Source organism: Engystomops pustulosus, chromosome 1, assembly GCF_040894005.1.
Source record: "Engystomops pustulosus chromosome 1, aEngPut4.maternal, whole genome shotgun sequence".
Lineage (NCBI taxonomy): Eukaryota > Metazoa > Chordata > Amphibia > Anura > Leptodactylidae > Engystomops > Engystomops pustulosus.
Window position 1 is genome coordinate 71413436 of NC_092411.1, and position 23408 is coordinate 71436843.

General features: G+C 40.2%; 1 protein-coding gene across 1 annotated transcript in view; it reads left to right on the forward strand.

Moving 5' to 3' along the window:
- The window catches only part of AACS (acetoacetyl-CoA synthetase), a 57835-nt gene that overhangs the window by 30451 nt on the left and 3976 nt on the right, over window positions 1-23408 (forward strand). The window contains exons 8-17 of the mRNA XM_072144364.1: window positions 1852-2002; window positions 3755-3835; window positions 4525-4649; window positions 7712-7776; window positions 7922-8044; window positions 10092-10205; window positions 15607-15732; window positions 17417-17486; window positions 20818-20876; window positions 22132-22334. Coding sequence (XP_072000465.1) covers window positions 1852-2002; window positions 3755-3835; window positions 4525-4649; window positions 7712-7776; window positions 7922-8044; window positions 10092-10205; window positions 15607-15732; window positions 17417-17486; window positions 20818-20876; window positions 22132-22334 — 1117 coding nt within the window. The remainder of the gene's footprint in view (window positions 1-1851; window positions 2003-3754; window positions 3836-4524; window positions 4650-7711; window positions 7777-7921; window positions 8045-10091; window positions 10206-15606; window positions 15733-17416; window positions 17487-20817; window positions 20877-22131; window positions 22335-23408) is intronic.

The following is a 23408-nucleotide window of genomic DNA, read 5'->3' on the forward strand; positions in this document are numbered from 1 at the left end:
CATTCCATGGCACATCCAGACTCTGGTAAATGGCTCCATCCCTCAGTGCGGTGAAGCAGACCTATGGCAGGGTGGGCACTGACCCCGCCACACTGGATACTTGGCAGTCTATACTGTATCTTACCCTGGCACTTTACATTGGGCATCTCCATCCCGATTAAGACCTTCAGCTCCTTCTAGGCTTTTCCCTTTGTCTTTACAATCTGTCTCCATTTTCTCTTTGCTATTGTGCTCTGCCATCTGCCAAATGAAATGCATTTCATGAATGTGCCAACCTATTGCATGGTCTGATCTTGTGCCTGACCTTTCCTTCTTGCACTTTTATCTCTGAAATTGTCTTTGCTAATGTACTTTGTTGAAATAATTAAATGTTTAATTTATATATGAGTCACATTTTGTGGATGAAACACTGCCAATCAGAACGCTACGATGTGCAATATCCTGAATTTATTAACTGTAATGTTGGCTCTACAGAAAATCTCTTGCATCGCCCATATTACATGCTTTGTGTTGGCAGATGCCAAGTGAAAAAGTTTCTTGCACAAAGGAATGTCTGAGCTGAGCGTCAGGCATTTGTATTGACAGTAATAATGTAGCAGTGGAGTTATCATATTGCCACAGAGGGAGAGCGCGTTCATACATCATTTTCATAATTCATATTGCTTGTAGGTGATGTATTTTGGATGCTATGCTTTGTACATGGCACTCGGGCCATGTAATTTTTTTTTTGACTGATGTTAGGTGTCTATTCTTCTGTGATAAAAGTTGTCATGACAAATCTTTTTTTTTCTTGGCAAACCTAAAAGGAATTCTAGCCCCAAAGTATTAACTTGAGCATTAACAAAGTATTAAGCTGAGTATTACTGTCCATGAGACGTAGTAAATTAGAGAATTCTATCTGTTCTCTTTAAAGTGTCTGTAGAAAGTCTACAGAAGCATATATTTGCAGTGTGTTTTTGCAATTGTATTTATCATGCTTAAGTCACTTGTGTGAGGGGCTTCTGTTGTTTTTGTAAGTCTGCATTTGTATTGTGCTTTGAAAAGTAATTTAAAGGCACTGGGGGGGGGGAGTTTCTGTGTAGATGCATCTGGATTGGAAAAATCTTCTCCCCAATGTGCTTGAATTGTGTTTCTAAACACAACTCAATGACATTGTGTGAATGCAGCCTTTTAGAAGCAGAAAAACAAAATGCAAGTTTGACAAACTCCAATGATAAAAGATCCCACTGACTATAATGGGACATGTTTGCCTCCCCATCCAGCGTCTAGTTTTACCCGTGATACTAGAAATAATCCACAGAAGAGGCTCCTAGATTGGTTTAGCGGATCACACAAAAACAAATGTTTTTCTACCATGTAATGCAAATTGTTGAGCAGATTTTATTCCTGGCATGTTTGAGGGTCAGGCAGCTAGAGGGCAGACCTTACATGCCGATAACACATGGTGCCAAACAACTGGCTACGGGAATGTCGCCCACACAAACAGAGAATAAGAAAACTGATAAAATTGTGTCACTTAAGACTTTTTCGTTGACTACAGTGTCAAAAAAACCCACACAAATTACACATTTTCCAATTTTTGGACAGCAAAAAAATTAATTCAAAGATCTGACTTTGAAAAATGATTGATGTATTTTCCATATTCCTCATCCGATCTCCCTGCCTCTATGAAAAACCCAAACACAGCAAGTTAGCTAAGCTTCTATATTTCAGTGGGTGATTGTTTCCTATGGTATATTTGATTACTGTTCCGTGCCTAGTGTAGTGGCTACACTTTTCAGCATGGATATAACTAAAGCAAACTTATTGCAACTCGGTGATAATATACTTCTTCTTCTTTTTTTTCTCTAGTGTATTTCTGGATGACTTCTTAGCCACTGGAAAAGTTGGGGACCAGTCTCCTCAGCTGGAGTTTGAGCAGCTTCCTTTCAACCACCCTCTTTATATTATGTATTCCTCTGGCACAACAGGTGCCCCCAAGTGTATGGTGCATTCTGCGGGGGTAAGTATTGTTTCTCTTTCCTGGAAATATGATCGATGTCAGGCTTGCCATTTATATTTACAAAAAAATATCTCTAACTGATGTGAATGTATTTCCCAAGAATTTTTGTTTAATTTCAATACAATGTATGTATCTTGCAGGTTGTAATGTGTAAGTGTGGGGGGACGGGATATTGGGTAAATTACCAATATAAATCTGATAAAAATTCTGTGCTGCTTTCTTGATATGGAAAGTGAAGCATCCGGTCTTTTACCTCATGAGCCAGAGAATCCTGTCCATAATGTGATCTCACTTGTGATCTCTATTTGCCCATGAACAATTGCCCTGTCAGGACCTTATGATGGTCATTCATGAATATAACATCAAGGTCCTGGCAGAGCGATTGCTCATGGTCAGAGATCACATGACCCTCTATCTGCAGCCATTTTATGACCAGGAATGTCTGACTGGTACGGTAAGTCAGGAGGCTTCACCTTACATATCAAGAAAGCAAAGCAGAACTATTAATAGGTGTATATTGGATAATTGCCTAATATCCTGCCCCCCACACTTACCTCAAGTTTTTTGTAGTGTGTGTGTGTAAAATGACCAACCCCTTTAATACCATGTTTAGTAACAAGGGACTATAGAGTATCATGGACTCTTCATGCTCTAAAAGCTGCAATAGTATAAATCTGTTGTTGCCCCTGTAGCTTGCATAGCGAGTCCGAATGAATCAGAAATAACTTAAAGGGCTATTCCAATTTCAGAAAATGAATGTTATTGTTTGATACTTTCTGTATCAATTCCTCAGTTTTCTAGATTTCTGCTTGCTGTCATTCTATAGAAAGCTTCTATGTTTACTATGGGTGGACAGAAGTCTGACCATGGTCACACAGGTGCGCGGCTCGTTAGTATCACAGAGAGTAATCAGAGCTGTGTGATATAACGAGCTGTGCACCTGTGTGACCATGGTCAGACTTCTGTCCACCCAAAGTAAACATAGAAGCTTTCTAATGAATGACGGCAAGCAGAGATCTAGAAAACCGTGAGGAATTGATACAGAAAGTATATTAGAAAATTGTATAACTTTTTATAATACAAACAATTACATTAATTTTCAGAAATGAGAAGACCCCCTTTAAACTAAATCTTAACTGAAACTCAAAGAATAAGTCCAGAACACATTGCAAAGGCTTCTTTCTCTTTGATGGAGAATGCCCCTATGTCTTGTGTGAGTTCAGTAACATTGAGTTTTTGTATCTGTCGTATCCATTGAAGCGTCTTGTTGTCATTGTATTGCAGATCTTTGAATGCAGAAACAGATACCGCAGCCATTTACTCGTCTTACTATAACGTCAGCAAAGCAGACAATGTGTGAAAAGCGCACGAGTCTGTCTGCTGACTGCAATGTGCAGTCTCACCTACAGAGCTGCTGTGACTTCAGCACTTCCATGAGCTCTTCATGGTGTGAGACTACAGGGGGACTTTAACCATGTCCTCGCCGGATGTTTTCTGATACGTTTAATGTGGGAAGGGATGGTCTTTTATTGAACTCAGTGTATTTTCCTTGAACCAAAGTGACTGAGGGACCCTGAAGCCCCAATAGTTGTAGCCAAAACATTTGTGGCAGTGTGAAGAGCTGTCGCCTATATTTCTGGAAGTCAGTGAGCGCATTGGTGTACTGTACATGGTAGCATGCTATCTTCTGCTGACGTCTGACAGTATATTAATATTTATAATGTAACTTTTTTTTGTCTCCCTTTCTACTAGGGAACGCTGATCAAGCATTTATCGGAGCATATTTTACATGGGAATACTACCAGCAGTGATGTCATCATGTATTATACGACGGTAAGGGACACCTATATCTTCTATCTATCTTAACTGCACTATAATGTAGTGGTTCTTCTTGTATCCTGTCACTTTACATTGTGGAAACACACATCAGAATACATTCCGGTCTCATCTCCAGCAAACTATATGGAATAAGAAGATGGAAATTGTAATTGGGAGTGCAATAGTCTCTAGTCCAGTTAAAGGAAATCTACCATCAGGATCATGGATTATAAACAAAATACACTAACATGCTGGTGTGTGCCCCCTTTATCAGGATCTGCTCTTCTTTTAAGTTCTTATGCCCTCGAAATATTTTATTGAAATATGCTTTAAAAACTATGCAAATGAGCCTGAGGAGCTCTATGCTCCATTAACTTCTATGAAGCCTTTTTTGTAGAAACAAGGGCATAAAAAAAATATTAAAGAAGAGCGGATCCTAACAAAGGGGGCACACACCAGCATGTAAGTGCACTTGGTTTATAATCCATAATCTTAATGGTAGATGTCCAGTTATCCAGGGGTTTCCAGTTATTTCCATTGATGATCTGTCCTGTGATCTGCTAGATAAATAACCAGGTTCACTTCTTTCTTTGCTCACTCCTATACAAAGTGGATAATTGTGAGCTGAGTAGCTTGTAAATGAAATATCCATATATTGTGACTTTTCATAAGATAAGAATACAAGTTCTGTTTTTCCCCTGCAGGCGGGTTGGATGATGTGGAATTGGCTGGTTACAGCAATCGCCACTGGAGCCTCTGTGGTACTGTATGATGGTTCCCCTCTTGTACCAGGTCCAAATGTGCTGTGGGATCTTGTGGACAGATTGGGGTAAGATTGATTAGAATGAAATCCTTTCTGTTAAAAGGAAGTCGTGACTGACATTTTGTAGATGGTGGGCTCTCCTTATTTGCACAGAATGGAAGATGACACATTGTAATGCAATAACCAGCTGTATTACACTCTGTAGACAAGGCTGTTAAACATTGTAACATCTCCTTTGAGATACACGGATGCATAAAATAGTAAATTGAAACTAATAAACAGTAAACTTTGCCAAGTTAAAGGGGTCTCCCACTATCCTAAAACTTTGCCAGGGTAAGTAGTATATGAGTGATCCTATTACAAAACTTTACCAAGGTAAGTACAAGACCCTGATAGTGGCCAACCTCTTTAAAGGAAATCTACCATCAAAATCGAGCATGATAAACCAGGGCACTTCCTCATAGATTCAGGTACTGTTGCTGTGAAAATCTTCTTGTAATTGTTATCCATGGCCTCCCTCCTTCTACAATCAAGTTTTAAAATTATGCTTATGAACCAGAAGGGCTCCTGGGGGTGTTACCAGGGTACCTTTTGTGCAGCAGCTTTACAGGCTGTTACAATAACTCCCCCTCAGCACTTTCTCTCTGCCTCTGCCTCCTGTAATCTCACAGCAGCACATGAAGGTTCCTTACATGGTTGGAGAGGTGAGGTGCTCCTTGCACATTGTGACAGCCTGTGAATCTGCAGCATGGATAGGCTCTGGTAACTCCCCCAGAGCCCTCCTGGCTTGCTAGCGTAATTTTAAAAGTTGATTTGTTATCCATGGCCTCCTTTCTTCTAAAATATAAGATTACTATAGTCACAGTGCCTGGATTTATAAGTAAGTGGACATGATGGTTTATTATACTTGATTTTAATGTTCGATTTGCAAAATGATGCATGGATAAACCAGGGACAATTGCTTATAGATCCAATCCCAGTGACTGTGGTAATCTTCTTATATTTGGTATCCATGGCTTCCTTCCTCTTAAAATAACTTATAATGATAACTATATAAACTTCTAACACTTAAAATTGTTAATGAGCCTAAGGGGTTCTGGGGGTGTTTCCAGAGCCCCTCAGTGCTGCAGTGTCACAGGCTGTTTCAATGATCAGAACATGTCTCCCATCTTCTCCCTCCTTCCTTCCCCTTTCAGTGTAAACTAGCAGCAGCCCGGGGGAAGGGAGACCTGAACTGCTCATTGTAACAACTAGTGAAAAGACATCACAGGGGGGCTTTAGAAGCACCCCGCAGGCTCATTAGCATATTTTTCAAAGTTGATTTGATAACAAATATACGAAGATTACTCCAGTCATGGTGCCTGGATCTATCAGAAAATCCCTTGATTTTGATGGAAGTCTTGAAAACAAATGATGGCCATGGTCTAGTATAGTTCTCATTAATAAGACCATATAGAATACACAATAATAAACTATTATCCATGGGTGGTGGGAGAAGCCTGCAGCTCATAAATATGGACCCACTCCAGTGTATGCACAGATCTGAGAGGGCAACATAAAACCAGTGACCGATTGCCCTTAGGCTCGGCTGCCACCAGTCAGTATGGTAGGGATATGTAGAGAGTTCTGTGTGATCAGCCATTACATTGTAAGCCTTTAGTAAATGAGTCATTATGCTTATTTAATTTTGCCTTGATGTCTCTGCAGTATTTTCTTTGTGACATTTAGCTGAGAGCTTACATGAAAGGTTATGTCCCGCAGAGATGGCTCTATCTAGTGAAAGGTTAATCGAATCTTACAAATACTTTTGGGTTAACCATGGCTGTCCATTCTTACTTTTCCAAAGTGTCCGCTTTATAGAACTATAGGGGATATACTATGTCAGTGTATTTAAAGCCCTCATCTTACATTTGGATTTGGGTGTGTAAAATGTGTGGCAGATTGCAAGATGGTTTTCATTGGGTTTTTAGAAATCTTCCACATTGGCAAAATTGGCTTCCCTTTTACGATCTGCAGCAGAATTCTCTTTTCGTTACAATCCCTGCAGTCCGTGTTACTGTGTCTTACTGTATGCCAGGGTTTGTGTTGCCTCTTTAACTTGATGTTCCAGTTTAATTGAATCTCTGTAGTAACTGCTGAGACTTCTGGTTGTCTGTAAGATAAATGGAGCCATCCCAGCTTCCTATTAGGCATCAAGGAAATAAGGCCTTTGAGACTTCTAGATATACAATACTGGTACCATGGAGGATAAATTGGTGGCATGATCTTATTGATCACTGCAGGCAAGGTTTAAGTGGCAATGGCTATAATTCTTTTATTGATTTAAGCAAACATCCAGGAGCACACCTATCATTTAAAGCAAAGGTTTATTCTCTTAGATTTGCTGTGTACTACATTCTGTCATTTTACTCCTGCCACAAATGCCCTTTCACACGGCAGTATATTCACCACTTTGTTGGATTAGTATTTGAAAGGCAAAATCGAGAGGGAAACCTACAGAAGGTGATTTTGTAATGGAGAGAATTCAGAATTATTTGTTGTCTCCTGCTATGGAGTAACACTTTAATGTAGAACAAACGTATTAAAGGGGTTGTCCCAAGTTGGGCCCTATCCACAGGGTGGGATCGGTGGGGGTCTCGGTGATTGGACCCTCATAGATCATGAGAACGGGGTTCCGATGTACCCCTTCGCACCCCAAGATGACCGGAGCAGCTGCTTGTTCATGCGGGCTGCTTCGGTCATCTCTATAGAGACGGGCAATCTCAGCTCCCGCATGTGCTATCGGCTACTCCAGTCATCTTCCGGCATAACGGGGGAACAACAGACCCCCATTCTCGTGGTCCCATCACTGAGACCCCTACAGAACAGCAATTTAGGGCCTAATTTTCTGCGATAGGGTAACCCCTTTTAATGTAGATTTCACAAGCTGATAATGAAGAAAAAAAAGCTTAATGGAAAGGAAGAGCTGATCGCTGAAACGATACCCAGCATCTGCTCATCCTTCTTTGGTTGCATTATGCCCAACGTGTTATACACTTACTATTTAAATGTAGATGCTGCACTCTAGATATTCTTCACATCCCAGAATGAGATCAAGTTCTCCTTTTTTTTTTTCTCCCTCTCTCTAGGATAACTATACTGGGTACCGGTGCCAAGTGGTTAGCAGTTCTAGAAGAGAAGAACCTTAAACCTCGTAAGTTTCTTTGATTTAATGGAAGATAACATGCAGGGCATTATAGAAGACCACCTAGCATATATTCAACAGCAAATGTTCAACACAAAGCTTGAGTTTAGTCAAGCATAAAGTTGTAATATTATATGTGATATATTCTTGACAGGTGAAACGCACAGTCTGCAAACTCTTCATACAATATTGTCAACGGGATCCCCGCTAAAACCACAAAGCTATGATTATGTGTATGAACATATAAAGAGTAATGTCCTCCTTGGCTCCATCTCTGGTAAGTAACTGATATATAAGTAACTGATATAAGTAACATATATAGTCTACATATTCTGGGTTGTGATTATCATATCTTCTAGCGTCCCCTACCCCAGTTAACCTACGTCCCTGGTGCTGCAGGACAACAGTGTTTCCCTTCTGCTAACATTGGTAATATTCCCTGAAACACTAGGTTACGACATGTTTGATTGAAAGGGTTTTGTCAGTGTTTGATAACTATTGCCACTTTATGGGAACTTTGTCAGGTGCTTTTTGCACTTAGTTTTCTGTAGCGTTTGTAACCTTGGATCAGCTTCATCTAAATGCGTTTTGGCTGGAAGTTCAGGAGGGCACCATGCTAACTTCAGACAGTGGCTACTCCCGCTTTAAGTAGTTAATGTAAATTTGCATACAATGATCCTAGGTAATTAAAACGTATTATTTTACTTTTGAGTGACCAAAAGCCTACTGAGGGACGCCATAGGTCATTTGTTGATGACGGTGCCGGGTCAGGGTGGAAAAACCATCTGACAGATTCCCTTTAATTATAGTTTTTGGTTTCTCCAGTTTCCATGTAGGTAACCTTTATCAGTAAGAACAATAAATCTCCTTATTAAATATGATATATGTAACAGTTTTCAGCTGGGAAATGAGTTCTCACTTCCATGTCTTTTGCAGTCTGTAGAAGTACATTAATTAAAAGCTGCTTTGTTTCCAAGCTTATTATAGAAGGATAAAAATTTTTTGTCAAAATAAATAAAATTCCCATATTTTTATTTCCAGTTTAACATGCTAGTACTATGGGTTAGTAAAACCTGACGTTTTTATAACAGAAGTTCCAGTATCTTACTCGTGTATGTACACAGTGTAGAGACGATCTGGTGGTAAATGAAGTGATTGAGGGATCTTTGGGGGCAATTCTAATTTCCCATTGGAAAAATGTTGTAGTCCACCCTTCTGCAGCTTGTAAGGGTGCTTACAGGGAATGCATTTCTTTCAATTATACATTGTCACAGACTGTGCTTATCCAATATTGGGAGTCCATAAACATGAATGACTATTCGGACCCTTCAATTTTCAGTAGGACCTGCCAACCATCCAGTATGCATATGGCTGTCTTGACTGTCAGAAGGAATAGAAAGGCCGGGCAGTTCTATTTCAGCATGCCCAATACTTTGGGCACAATGGAGAGGCCTCTCAGAGAGTTCTTCCAGCAGCTTATTCTCCCCTGATAACACTTGTATGCTCAGCCGAACTGAGAACATTTGTATGAGGAGCTTGGAAGGAATAGCTGGTGGTCAAACAGGCCCAAAGCTCTGTAGAACGTATGGCCAACTTTAGCCCTTATTTGTTCTATACCTAATGTTCTGCAAGCTCCATCTTATGTCTTTCAAATATCTTGATGTGGCTATTGTACAGAATGACCCACATATACTAAGGCCCTTGCGTTTTGTCTCGGACTTTCTTGTTAAAACTGATTGCACATGTATTTAAGAAGTGTCAGAGCGATTGATTTGTGTCACGGCTGCACTATACCCGACACAAATGTCTGCACAGTCGGACTGTGTAACACTTTTATCATGCAACAGAGTCCAACAGAACAGTTTGCACACCCCCATGTTAAAGGTGCACAAAAAAAAAAGTTTTTGCACTCTTTTGGGACAGTGCAGGGAGCGCCAAATTCTTGATGAACGGCCACCAGAATTCCTGAATCTGGTGCGCCCTGCACAGGCATAGTTTACACCATTTTTGATAAATTTGGGCCAATCTGTTTTACCGTGCTTGAGGCAAACAATAATAATGTGACTGGCAAAACTGGTTTATGACTAGAGGTTGGTAGACATTCTAGCATTTTATCAAGAATAAACTCTTAGTTGCACACCATGTGCCATCCTGTACTTCAAGCCTCTTAGGTGACTCCAAGGTCATATTAGTTCTCAGGCATCAGTAAATAATAATTTTTTTTTGCTGGTTATGCTAATAAAACGTGTAATGTATTTTTTACTAGTGTATGTGTACCAGGCAGATAGTAAATGTATATATATATATATTTTTTTTATTTCTAGGCGGTACCGATATTATAGCTTGTTTCATGGGACAAAATGTTAGCATTCCAGTCTACAAAGGGGAAATCCAAGCCCGGAACCTTGCAATGGGAGTAGAAGCTTGGGATGAAGAAGGTAATTTATCTTTCTTCAACTAGTTTTTACATTTGATCAGTGTTAGAATATATTGTTACATACGTCAAGCATCTTGGTAATGTGTCCGATCCATCATCAGTCTTTGTTCATATTTGTTCCAAAGCACCATCCCAACATACCACAATGTGTAGGATTCGGTAAAACCCCCAACTGGCAGGGGCTTGGCAAAAAGGAATATGTGTTTCCACCGGAACGCATGTGTTTTGCAATGATTACTACGGGTTTTGCATTACTTGCATACAAACATGTGATCCTTCCTCCAAAACAAATGTGTTTTGGAGGAAGCTCATATGCCTGCTGGCCAAGTCCCTGCCAGTTGTGAGAGTTGAAGAGCTTAGAAAGACAGCAAAAACACCATGTGTGAACGCGGCCTTCACACATCGAACTATAAATACAATGGTGGATATTTATCAGAAGTATCTGAAACCAATCAGATCTCAGCTTTAATTTTATAAACAGGCATGGGAAAATGAAAGCTGAGCTCTGATTGGTTTCCATGGGCAACTAGAACAGTTCTGCACTTCTGATAAATCTCTCCCAATGTGTCAAAAGTTGCCTCGTAAATGTTAGCTGTTGAGATACTTCCAGATCTTCAAGGAGATCCTGTTGCTTTTCGCTTACCTGGTAGACACATGGCAGGCAGAGGTTTTATTTTTCTGTCTTAGAATAATCTCCTCATCCAGCTCTCCTGCTGCTACCACAAGAACATTGTGACCGACCTTTTCCATTGATTTATTGTCAGAAGGACTGATTGTGAACTTTTACGTTGGACATTTTTCTCTTGAGCAATAACAATGACCTTGGGCATGGGAGAGTTGACTTTATATAAAACCTTCCATAGGAAGCTCATTCAGCGAGAAAGAGGTGTGGCCTCAGGATGCAACAAATTTTGTGTGTACCAAAATTTTATTTAATTAATATGTATATTAAAATAGACTTGCACTAGAGATGTCTAAATATAAACTTCATCCAACCTTGACCGCTATGATAAATCTGGTGAACAGACTGTCAGCTCTGCACTGGAATATTTGGCTTACAGTACATCCAAAATAGTTCCAACTTGCATACAAATTCATCTTAAGAACAAACCTACTGAACCTGTTTGAAGTTACAATCACAATTTGACGAAAGATGTTTAACGGGCATGACATGTATAGCAAAACTAGAAGAGGGGAGGTGAACTTCTCATGCTGAAGGTCTAGCTTCTACACATAATTTACTTAATATATACACTTTTTAGCACTTTCACTTGATTAAAATGAGGCCTTTAATGGTGGATGAATAATTGTAACATGATTGGAAAAATTGGAAGGAATGCAAATTAATCATCCCTAAGGAGCAGCTACTTTTATCTGTACATCCATATAAATGAAGACCCTTTCATTAAAGTTTGCTCTGGATTGATTTTCATCTAAGTGCGGCCTACAGTTCATAGGCACTTTGCTTCATGTGGCCCCATAAAGGGATGATGTAGAACCACATAGTTTGTAGTACTTTGCTGTGTAATACACCAGAGGATTGTCTTTTACACTGCTCTCAAAGATTCAAGGGTTAACTTTTGCATACATATTGTGCAAATGCATTGTGGTTTTGAAAGTTATTTTGGCTATGACTTTGACACATGCTTGGCCAAGTTTTGAGGTCTTATAGGTCTTATTGAGTGCTGAAATCTCCCTGCGTCTGTTTAATTGTTCAGTCTAGAACAACACAGAAGTTCATATAGCATGGAAAATAAATCATTTCAGCATACTTCTTCCCCTATTTGGATTGAGTGTTCAGCCTTCTGCTTTCTATAATGTATGGGTGGCGTTAGAAATGCGTCTCCCATCCTGTGACATAATGTGGATGCAAAATAATCATTTGACCACACGAGAGTAGAAATCAAAGTAGGCGCATAGATAATAAACCACGCTCACAACAAAATCACCAACTTTCATAGTATGTATAGAAAGGCATGCAACACAAATTCTGCAAATAGGCGGAAGTTTTGATGCAGGAAGTACAAAATTGGATAAGACGCCCTTTACTGCACCTGATTTTGGCATTAGGAGTATCCACCCAACACGCGGAAGTGTGTTATCTGTGTCCAGTTGTATTGTACTCGCATCTGTTTTTTTTTTTGTTTTTGTTTTTTTTTTTGCATCCGTGCGACGTCCGCTTAAAAAAGATGCATTTCTAACCTTTTTTTTTCTGCCCTGCCAATTTGGTTGCCTGGCAACATTTGAGGAAAAATGAAATCGCATACAGTTGCCATTTGTGTGCTGGCCTTTTTTTTTTTTTTTTTTTTTTTAATTTATTTATTTTTTTTGTGTGGATCTGTTGACTTCTTTGGAGGTTAGTGGTCCATATGTGAGAAAAATGGTGCATATGTGAAAAGAACCATATAAATCAATGGGTCAGTATCCCATCTGCAAAAATAGGTAGCCCTAAGACCTATTCGTTTACCTGGTGTAATATAATACTATCTACTCTAACTTGAAGACGCTTTTGATAAATCTGACCGGTGCAGGAATAGTAAATGCAGTAATCTTACAGTACAGAGAACAAACATTGACCTTGGATCGCAGAATCGACATGAGCCCCGAGGATCCAGGTTTAATAGCAGCTTGTGCACTATACAGGCAGTCCCCGGGTTACATACAAGATAGGGTCTGTAGGTTTGTTCTTAAGTTGAGTTTGTATGTAAGTCAGAACTGTATATTTTATCACTGTAATCCCAGCCAGAACTTTTTTGGTCTCTGTGACAATTGGATTTTAAAAATGTTGGGTTGTCATAAGAATCAATATTAACACTAAAGCTTCATTACAGACACCTGTGATAACTGTTACAGCTGATTATTGTAGCCTAGGACTAAAGTATAATAAATTACCAATATCCAGAGGTCCGTTTGTAACTAGGGGTCGTATGGAAGTCGAGTGTTCTTAAGTAGGGGACCGCCTGTATTTAGTTTCTCTTCTACGGACAACAGCCTTGTTTCTATCAGTAACACCAATATAATTGTTGCTCTGGTATATAATAAAGGTTGGATACAGATAAAGCAATGAATTACAAAGTGACTCTGTTTTATATGTGGATTATCATAGTAGATAAGGTTGGAAAAAGATGCAGCTCCTTAAAGTCCAACATTTTATTGTGACAAAAGAAATGACAAAGTAGCATTTCAAGTACAGGAAGGCTTTATTTTACGAAGTGTTATCAAGATAAATCCTTTTTTTTACTTGGAGCACTACTGCTTCATCTATTTTTGTCTGGAGATTGGGAAGGAAAGGCCTTTCCTTCTGAAGTCTGCACCTGATTCCTCTTTGTTTCTCTGAGGTTCTTTGTAGATATGGGTATATATAGATATAGAAAATATACCTGACAGAGTTTACCCTCTACAAGCAGTTTTGCTCATTTTAGATGAATACTGGAGAAGATGACAATGTAACACTTACTACCATGCTGCCAGGGCCGGGATTCCTTGCATCATACTGATATTTTATGCCAAGAGTTCCTGCTTCCTCTGTAAACGGCAGCTGCCCCAGACTGAAGGATTCATTTGGTGCATCACTACTACAAGTTCTGTCACACGTTCACAGTTTCAAGCTCCTGGTTGAGTTGGAAATTTGAAACGGCTGTATGATGCATGGATTATCATTCTAGAGCATTTGCTTCAGAACTTTTCTAAAACATGACGCAGATATAAATGTTCTTATTCTGCAGTCGCCTGCTTCGTAGTACAGGCAGTCCCCAGGTTACATACAAGATAGGGTCTGTAGGTTTGTTCTTAAGTTGAATTTGTATGTAAGTCGGAACTGTATATTTTATCATTGTAATCCCAGCCAGAACTTTTTTGTGACAATTGGATTTTAAAAATGTTGGATTGTTATAAGAACCAGGATTAACAATAAAGCTTCATTACAGACACATTTGATAACTGTTACAGCTGATCATTGTAGCCTAGGACTAAAGTACAATAAATTACCAATATCCAGAGGTCTGTTTGTTACTAGGGGTCGTATGTAAGTCGAGTGTTCTTAAGTAGGGGACCGCCTGTATGTGTTTCTGGGGCCCGTTGCATTACAGCTACACACAATTATTACCCAACATCCTTTTGCAAATTTTTAAAAATTAGATGGCTCGCTACATTTTAACACTTTGAATCAGGCAATTTGGATTCTGGGAACCCTATCAATAACCTGCTGACTGGCTCTTGCCTTGCGTCCATGAAGCTTTTTGACCCAGAAATACATGGCTACTCAGTAGCAAACCTTAGGCTTCCTGTACACATTGTATTATGGCTGTGAGATTTCTGCCGCGTATAGTTCTGTGATTTTGTTCAAGCTTTGCATTGTATAGGTTTCCATCATAGCACCATGTTCCACATAAATAAGCGACAGGTCACTTATTGGCTGTCGATCAAAACCATCCACAAGGGAATGGCCGTAGCATCGCTATTGCATTACACTACAGATACGCGTGGACCACGCTAATGTGCAGATACCCTTAAAGACGCCTATCATCCTTTTCACTGTCCTACTAACCAATTCCTGAGAAGAACAATGCCTCAAGAAACTGGTTAGTAGGACTAGTCATCGGTAAAACTGATAACAGATGTCCTTTTAAGCAGCTGCAAGATACCGATTCAGAAGGCGACTACATGTTAATGGAATCTCAGTTGCCCAATGCATCTACAGTGTATAAAAATAAATGTAGGAATTTTTCACATTTTCTACGTATTAAGGACACAGCATGTCAAGCATCCTACGTGTTCGAATAGTATCTATATGAAGTACATTGAAAGCACTCTGCAATACATCACCAGCTCAGCGGCAGATTCGCCTGTTATCTATGGGCCACTTTGAGCCATTGTGTGTTTGTATGTATGTGCATATATTTAAATGTAAAATCTAAAAATAAAATGTTTATTTCCAGAGAATATTGAATACCGGTCGTCACAGAGTTAATAATCTGCCTCTCTGACAGAACGACGTAGAGTGTAATAGTTTTGCGTTTGTTGTGTCAATCCATTCCACTCCCCTGTGAAGGTGTTAATGCCAGGTTTGCAATGAATACGCTTAATTAAGTGGGTCACACTAAACATTCTTCTTTAGAAGCTTCAATCTGTGAATCAGATACGCATATGCCACCAAATTTACATAGCATACAGACACATCTGAATAAATAAAGCAAGTCTGTGTAGTACTAAATTAGAAGTTACCAGGAGAAAAGAAGAGTTAGGACTCATAGGCCAGTTCTGCGCAGTAGCAGGTCTCCGGGTACCATATACGTCAATAATCTATATTGTTCTCATTCTATTCAGCATACTGCTAATATTATCATCTGATTATGCAGATAGATGTTCATATCTTCCCTTAACGTTCTCTTCATTTTCTTCAGGAAAGGCGGTGTGGGGAGAAAGCGGGGAGCTGGTTTGTACGATTCCATTACCATCTCAGCCCACACACTTTTGGAACGATGAAGATGGCAGCAAATACCAGAAAGCTTATTTCTCCAAATTCCCAGGTATAACATTAACATGGAAAGTAATGGATACATGCTGGAACTACGGATATTATCTGTAATTAGAATCCCAATAGAAGAGTGAGTGGTCGGATATGACCGACATATGGAGAGCTTTGTATAGCTGCCATAACTACTGTAATAGAATAAATGGATCGCTTCATAATCTCAAGACAAAAGGGTTGGTAGAAAATATGTGAAATATTAATGTTCATTATAATGTCAAAAACCGCAATTAATACAACAGATATGCACATGGCATAAACTTTATCATTCATATACTTATGTCGTCTAAAGGGGAATTCTCATATTTGATGTGTTCTCATCTTACTTCAGAAGCAAATATTATCTGCATCTTAATATACTGTGCATTTTAAATCCTCCGCAAAATGTTTTAGTTTCAGATCAGTTCTATTCTGGATGTGAAATCTGTCAGATTTTCTTCTTGCTGCAGAAGGCCCCCCGCTGTGGTTAGCTAGTGGCGCTACAGTACTGTGTGAAGTCTAACTGGGGGTCTTCCAGTATGCCTCCAACTCCCCACCGCATATCCATCCCCCAGAAATTCTGTAACGTAAATAGTCATATAATAAGTGTATATGTGATGCTGTTATCTCTACAGTCACAAGTCATGTATGCCTAGACTATGTAGGCTACAATAGCTGTATGTGTATTATTGCATACAAGTTAGTAAAATAAAAAAATCTTTAAAAAAAACACCAGTCAATCTACCATCAACTTGGAGCATAGATCCATGAACCATGACTGTGGTAATCTTCTATTTGTTATCCATGGCCTCCTTCCTTCTAAAAGCTTTAAAATTATGCTAATGAGCTAAAAGAACTCTGGGGGATTCACAGGCTGTTACAATGAGCAGAGCTGGTCTCTCCCCCTTCCCTCTGCCTATGTGATCTAACAGCAGCAGGGAGGGGAGACCTTCTCTGCTTATTGTAACAGCCTGTGAAGCTACAGCACGGAGTGGCTCTTGTCAAAATAAAAGTTGATTTAGAAGGAAGGTAGCCATAGACAACAAATACGGTGCCTGGATCTAGAAGTGTCTTTGGTTTATCATGCTTGATTTTGATGGTAGATTTCCTTTAACCACTTACCAATAATAATAACATATTAACTAATTTAAACGTGATCAAAAGGCCATACAGTCCTCAAGGTAGTAGCAATGAAAAATTATCATCTCATCTCGCATTTTATTTATTTATTGATTTGTAGAGAAGGTGTTTTTTTTTTTTTTTTTTTTTATTTAAAACACCATAAAACCTACGTAGATTTTGTATCCCCGTGATCCCACGACCCAAAGAATAAAGCTGACGTGTCATTTGGGGTGCAATGTGAAAGTTCTAAAAACCAAACCCACAAGAAAATAGGGCAAATGTGTTTTTTCACCAAATTCACTGCATTTGGATTTTTTTTCCCCCACTTCCCAGTACACAGCATCAAATATTAAGTACCATCACTATGAAGTGCCCTCACACAGCTTTTTACATGGAAAAATAAAAAAGTTTTGGATTTTTGAATGTGGGGAGTGAAAAATGGAAACCAGAAACAAAAAAAGGGCCTGGTCTTTAAAAGGAGAGTTCTAGCTTACAGATGTTAACACGTGATTGCAATCTGCATGGTAATGGTGCTGATAATGTGAGTAGTAGTTATCCTTCAACCATATTTTGTATTTCAGGTATCTGGGCCCATGGAGACTACTGTAAAATAAATCCCAACACAGGAGGGATTGTTATGCTGGGACGCAGGTGTGTATTTTTGTCATGATCTCAGACTTATACGCCTGAAATGGGCACAACTCTTGGTGCACGGCTCACTTACGCCACATGGAGTAGCGGGATGTAAAGGGAGCAGTGGGACTTAAAGGGGCGGGTCCCCAACTGCTGAGTGGATTTACACCCACATCTGCGCACTAGCTGTAGCTGTTTAGGCGCAGGCTTAACCTGGCGTAGAACTGCCCCATCAGCGCAGCCATCTCCCAGATTTATCAGGCTCAGGATAGATAGCTGTAGGTGTAAAATAAATGCATATGCATATAAATGCAAATATATATACAGGCAGTCCCCGGGTTACGTACAAGATAGGTTCCATAGGTTTGTTCTTAAGTTGAATTTTGTATGTAAGTCAAAACTGTATATTTTATAATTTTACATCCAGACAAAAAAAAATTTGGCCCCAGTGACAATTGGAGTTTAAACATTTTTTGCTGTAATGGGACCAAGAATTACGATATCAATAAAGCTTCATTACAGACACCTTACAGCCGATTATTGCAATCTGGGACTATAGTAAAGCATTCAGAAAGCTTCACCAGAGGTCAGAGGGGTCTGTCTGTAACTATGGGTTGTCTGTAAATCGGGTGTCCTTAAGTAGGGGAATATATATATATATATATTTAGATTATTATCTCATTATAGAGTGTTAGTCTAGGAAAACTGATCTATAAGATGAGAAAGGGATTATAATTATTATATAGATTAATGAAGAAGTAAGACTTTGGACCACTCCTGTTGCCATAAAACCTCCACAGACACCAGTAGCGGAGGCATTTCCCACCCTCTGCTTTTACTTGAGTCAATACGTTTTCCCAGTTTTTTGTGGTTAAAGTGGATACCTCTGCTTATATTCACGTTGGCTTATACTCAAGTGTATATATGTTAAATACATTTTCCCCAATACATGGAAATGTTTAGATGGCGAACATTGCTGGCAGAATGGATCCTTACTAGAGATGAGCGAGCACTAAAATGCTCGGGTGCTCGTTATTCGAGACAAACTTCTCCAGATGCTTGAGTGCTCGTCTCGAATAACGAGCCCCATTGAAGTCAATGGGAGACCCGAGCATTTTTCAAAGGGACCATGGTTAGGGAATAAAATGTGTTATTTAATTGAAAAATGTCTTCTGATAAGTTAGCAGATGTATGCAAACATCTGCAATCTATTCTTCACTGTTCCGCGCGTATATTATCTCCCGACAAGTTAGCAGATGTGAAGAACAGAATAAAAACGATGAACACAGTGAACACAGGATCATTTAAGTGAAAAACGCAGTGAAAAACACAGTGAAGAATAGATTGTAGATGTTCGGCACATCTGCTTACTTGTCGGGAGATACGCTGTCCCGGGATCCGCTCCTCTTCTTCCACTGAAGTCTCCCCGATCTCTCTGTCCTGGCTCCCCGATCCCTCTGTCCCGGCTCCCCCGTGTCTCTGTCCCGGCTCCCCCGTGTCTCTGTCCCGGCTCCCCCGTGTCTCTGTCCCGGCTCCCCCGTGTCTCTGTCCCGGCTCCCCCGTGTCTCTGTCCCGGCTCCCCCGTGTCTCTGTCCCGGCTCCCCCGTGTCTCTGTCCCGGCTCCCCCGTGTCTCTGTCCCGGCTCCCCCGTGTCTCTGTCCCGGCTCCCCCGTGTCTCTGTCCCGGCTCCCCCGTGTCTCTGTCCCGGCTCCCCCGTGTCTCTGTCCCGGCTCCCCCGTGTCTCTGTCCCGGCTCCCCCGTGTCTCTGTCCCGGCTCCCCCGTGTCTCTGTCCCGGCTCCCCCGTGTCTCTGTCCCGGCTCCCCCGTGTCTCTGTCCCGGCTCCCCCGTGTCTCTGTCCCGGCTCCCCCGTGTTCTTCACATACTATTTTGTTTGCACCATTCCGCGCGTATCTTCCGACAAGTAAGCAGATGTGCCGAACATCTGTAATCTATTCTTCACTGTGTTTTTCACTTAAATGATCCTGTGTTCACTGTGTTCACTGTTTTTATTTTATTCTTCATTGTTCTTCACTGTGTTTTTTAATTAAATGCTCGATCTCTAGCAGGAGAAATACTCGTCCGAGCAACGAGCCGTTTCGAGTACCTTAATACTCGAACGAGCATCAAGCTCGGACGAGTATACTCGCTCATCTCTAATCATTACTGTTTGGGTAATGTCTGATGTGATTTCAGCAATACTATGACGTAATTAGGGAATAATAGTGTTCAGGGCTGGTCGGCTGCTGGTTGGTGGGTATTTTCTGTGGGGACTACAGATGTTTGACAACATTTAGAGAACTGGCTCCAGAAGATGAGGAAGATACAAGATTGTCTGTAATAAAATGTATTTTTGATTTATTTAAAGAAATAATGAAGGAACAGTTTTTAAGGTTAGAGTGAGACCACTTGATGGTCATATCCTGTCTCCTGTGCTGCTTCTGTTTAGTCTAGAGGTCCACAACCTTAGGCAAGCCATTTTTTTTTGTTTAACTTCATGTCCTTCAATGCACAGTTGGATCTGGATCTTCCATATAAGTGGATGGAGGGGTGCTGCATTTTGTATATTCGTTACTTGTGTGATTTTTGTGGTTGTTTTTATACTTTGGTAAAGGGACAAGGGTCATACCCAAACCGCAGTATTCATTTAAATTTGTTGACTATCTTACAGGAACAGTCTGAAGAACTAGACACAGACTGCACACATATGCAGTTTCTTCAAATACCTTTTAATTAGTCTGTACAGACCCTCAGTCTTCTGGATTAGAATTTCTTGCATTAAAATATTCTAAAAACCATGCTCCTGCATTGTGGACTGTCTTCTACAGTATAATGGAGACGGGATTGCAAGAGCTGCACGTGTGCTTTAACCAGACCCATAAAGCAGTGGTGGCGAACCTATAGCACGGATGCCAGAGGTGGCACTCAGAGCCCTCTCTCTGGGCACCATCACCCGAGCACAGAGTTCGCCAGACAGGACTCAAGGAACTACAATGATAATCCAAAACTTCTTCTCCTTCTTTCTACTGTGTTGGTGTCCTCAGATGCCTTTGCAATTTAAACCTGTGACAGAGCAGAGAGTAATAAGTTACCGCTTTAATTGTCGCATTGGCACTTTGCGAAAAATAGGTGGGTTTGGTTGTAGTTGGGCACTTGGTGTCTAAAAGGTTTGCCATCAGTGCCATAGGGTATACCCACAGATATAGACCACTTCCTACGAGAGATAATCTGTGTTTTACAACACCTGTAGTAAAGCAGCAACTCAGACAAAACCTTTATAATTACAAAAGTGCAAATATTGTCCTAATTTTTCTGTAATATTCAAGTGTTAATGTGTCTTTTTCCTTGCAGTGATGGAACATTGAATCCAAATGGCGTTCGATTTGGAAGCTCCGAAATCTACAATATAGGTACAATTACCCAGTGTCTAGAATGAGAATACTTGCAGAGGGCCTCTAGCCAGTGAATAGGTTAATTTTCTACATAATGGTAAAGAGGAGGCTGTAAAATAAGAAACTGTCAGAATTTTAAGTGGGAAGAAATGACTAATGTGTAGCCAAGATTTGTAATGCAGAAGTTCACTACTGGGACTTGCTAATTAAACACATTTTCAACATTCGGCTGCTGACTGGCTATACTAACAAAGCCATTATTACGTCCCCTGAATGGATACAGATTAGACTCCCACTGCTCCCCTCCAATTCCCTCTTACTCGTCTCCATCAGACATTAACTGCTGCTTATTACTAGGGCTTAGAGGATAGATCAGGTCATACAGTCATTATTGAAAAAACCTCAGTGAGCTGCAACCGTATTCTAAGTAGTGGGAAAGCCAAGCGTTGAAAAGTTCAGATACTTGGAGATCAGTATAGCAACATTCACTAATACAAAAAGAAAATAATTTGGAATTATGTGGTTTTGGATTAAACTGTGGGACGGGATAAACTTTTAATTCTGCACAATTGGTTGAGGGTGAAAACAGGTTGAATATATGCATGCATTTTTAGACTATCATCCATCCATCCCTCCCCATAATAAACGTGGTACAAAGTTTTTAGTCAAATTGTTTGGTGAATATTAAAGGGTTTTTAGCAAATTTATAACTTATCCTCTATCCCACTGCTCCATTAAGTGACATGGAGCTCGGCTATCTCCAATACTCCATCCACTTTCTAAATGAGGGGTGGAGATAGCTCCAACATTCCCATACCATTGGCACCAGTTCGCATGCTCCACTCACTAGTGAGAATGAGACCAGTTCTCCGGACTTTGGGGGTCCTGCGGGTTCAGCAGTTGGACCCTCAGTTTGTTACATCCTATCCTGTGGACAAGGGAATAACTTGAAAGCTACACCACACCACATTTAAAGTGGATCTTCAACTCTTGACATCACTCCACCACATCTTTCAGTTCAGGTGTCAGTGGGTGCTCTTATGTGGACTGCTCCAGCCACATGACAGAAGACAGCCAAAACGAATGGCACCAATTGCTCCGCGTTGGGCGGTCTAGAAAACAATTAAAACTGTGCAGGGATAAGTTCAACTACATCTATTAAAAGGTGGAGGGGGTGAATGGTCATTTTTAAAGGCAGAATTCTAGAACATTTGGTTTTGTTGCTCTGCCCCTGGATATATTGGTATATAACGTTGACTTTGTTTTGTTTCAGTTGAATCATTTGTGGATGTATCTGACAGTCTGTGTGTCCCCCAGTACAATAAAGATGGGGAGGAAAGGGTGATTCTTTTCCTTAAAATGAACAATAACTACACATTTAACAAAGATCTGGTGAAAAGGATAAGGGATTCCATCCGCATTGCGCTGTCTGCAAGGCACGTACCTGCCCTCATCCTTGAAACTAGAGACATTCCGGTAAGTAGAAAACTTCTGACTGTATGGTAAGAATAGAGGTCATGCTATAATAGTGCTGCTATAATAGTGCTGCTATATTGTTATAGACAAAGATTGAATACCCCTAGACTAAGCACTATATAGCATGCAGTTATTGGGCACCATATGGAGGCAATGCGGGTATCTATGCACTTCTATTTGGGCACTATGTGACACTTTTATTTGGACTCTTTATGGCACTGATATACATTTGGACAATGTTTGTCAATTCTGGATTGTGATACGTTGAGACTTCAGATCTTCATTGCAGGTTTAAGGGTCTGAGAGGAGGATGAGATAATAGTGGCTGCTGAATGTAGGGCTAGTAGAGGTTTCTGGACACAATACCTTCTACCAAACCTGAGGTATGAAAAGTAGATGATGTGGAGTTGCTTATGTTTCTCTTACCTCTCACAGCTGTCGCTCCTGCCTCACCCTCCTGCGGCCTGTGACTAAATGATCCCTGACACTGGGTTATGGACCAATGGTTGGGGTATACTACTATATGGTATATTTAACATATAAATGGAAGCCATATATGTAAAGCAAACCCTGCCTTTGTCTATATTTTAGACCATATGCTAGTACGTAATTTTATAAAGCTTATTATTTTAGCCTAAAATGAAATATACCATCAATATCAAGCATGTTTAATCAGGGGTGCTTACTCATAGATCAAGGCAATGTGACTGTGGCAGTCATCTTATATGAGCTATTCATGGCCTCCTTCCCTCCAAAATCAACGTTTATATTATGCTTATGAACCAGCGCTCCTCCTTGTTCTTGCTGAGCCAGAGGTGTTACCAGAACCCCTTTGTGCTGTAGTTTCAGGCTGTTAAACCGTGCAGGAAAACTCTCCCACTGTGTGCTGAAACTTCCTCTTCTGCAGTGAGATTACATCAGGTAGGGGGGAGGGGGAGACAGTGTAACAATCTGTGAAGCTACAGCATGAAGGGGCTCTGGTTATCTGCATCATTAGTATAATTATAAAACTTGATTTTATAAGGAAGATATAAGGGGATAACAAATATAAGAAGATTACCATAGTCACAGTGC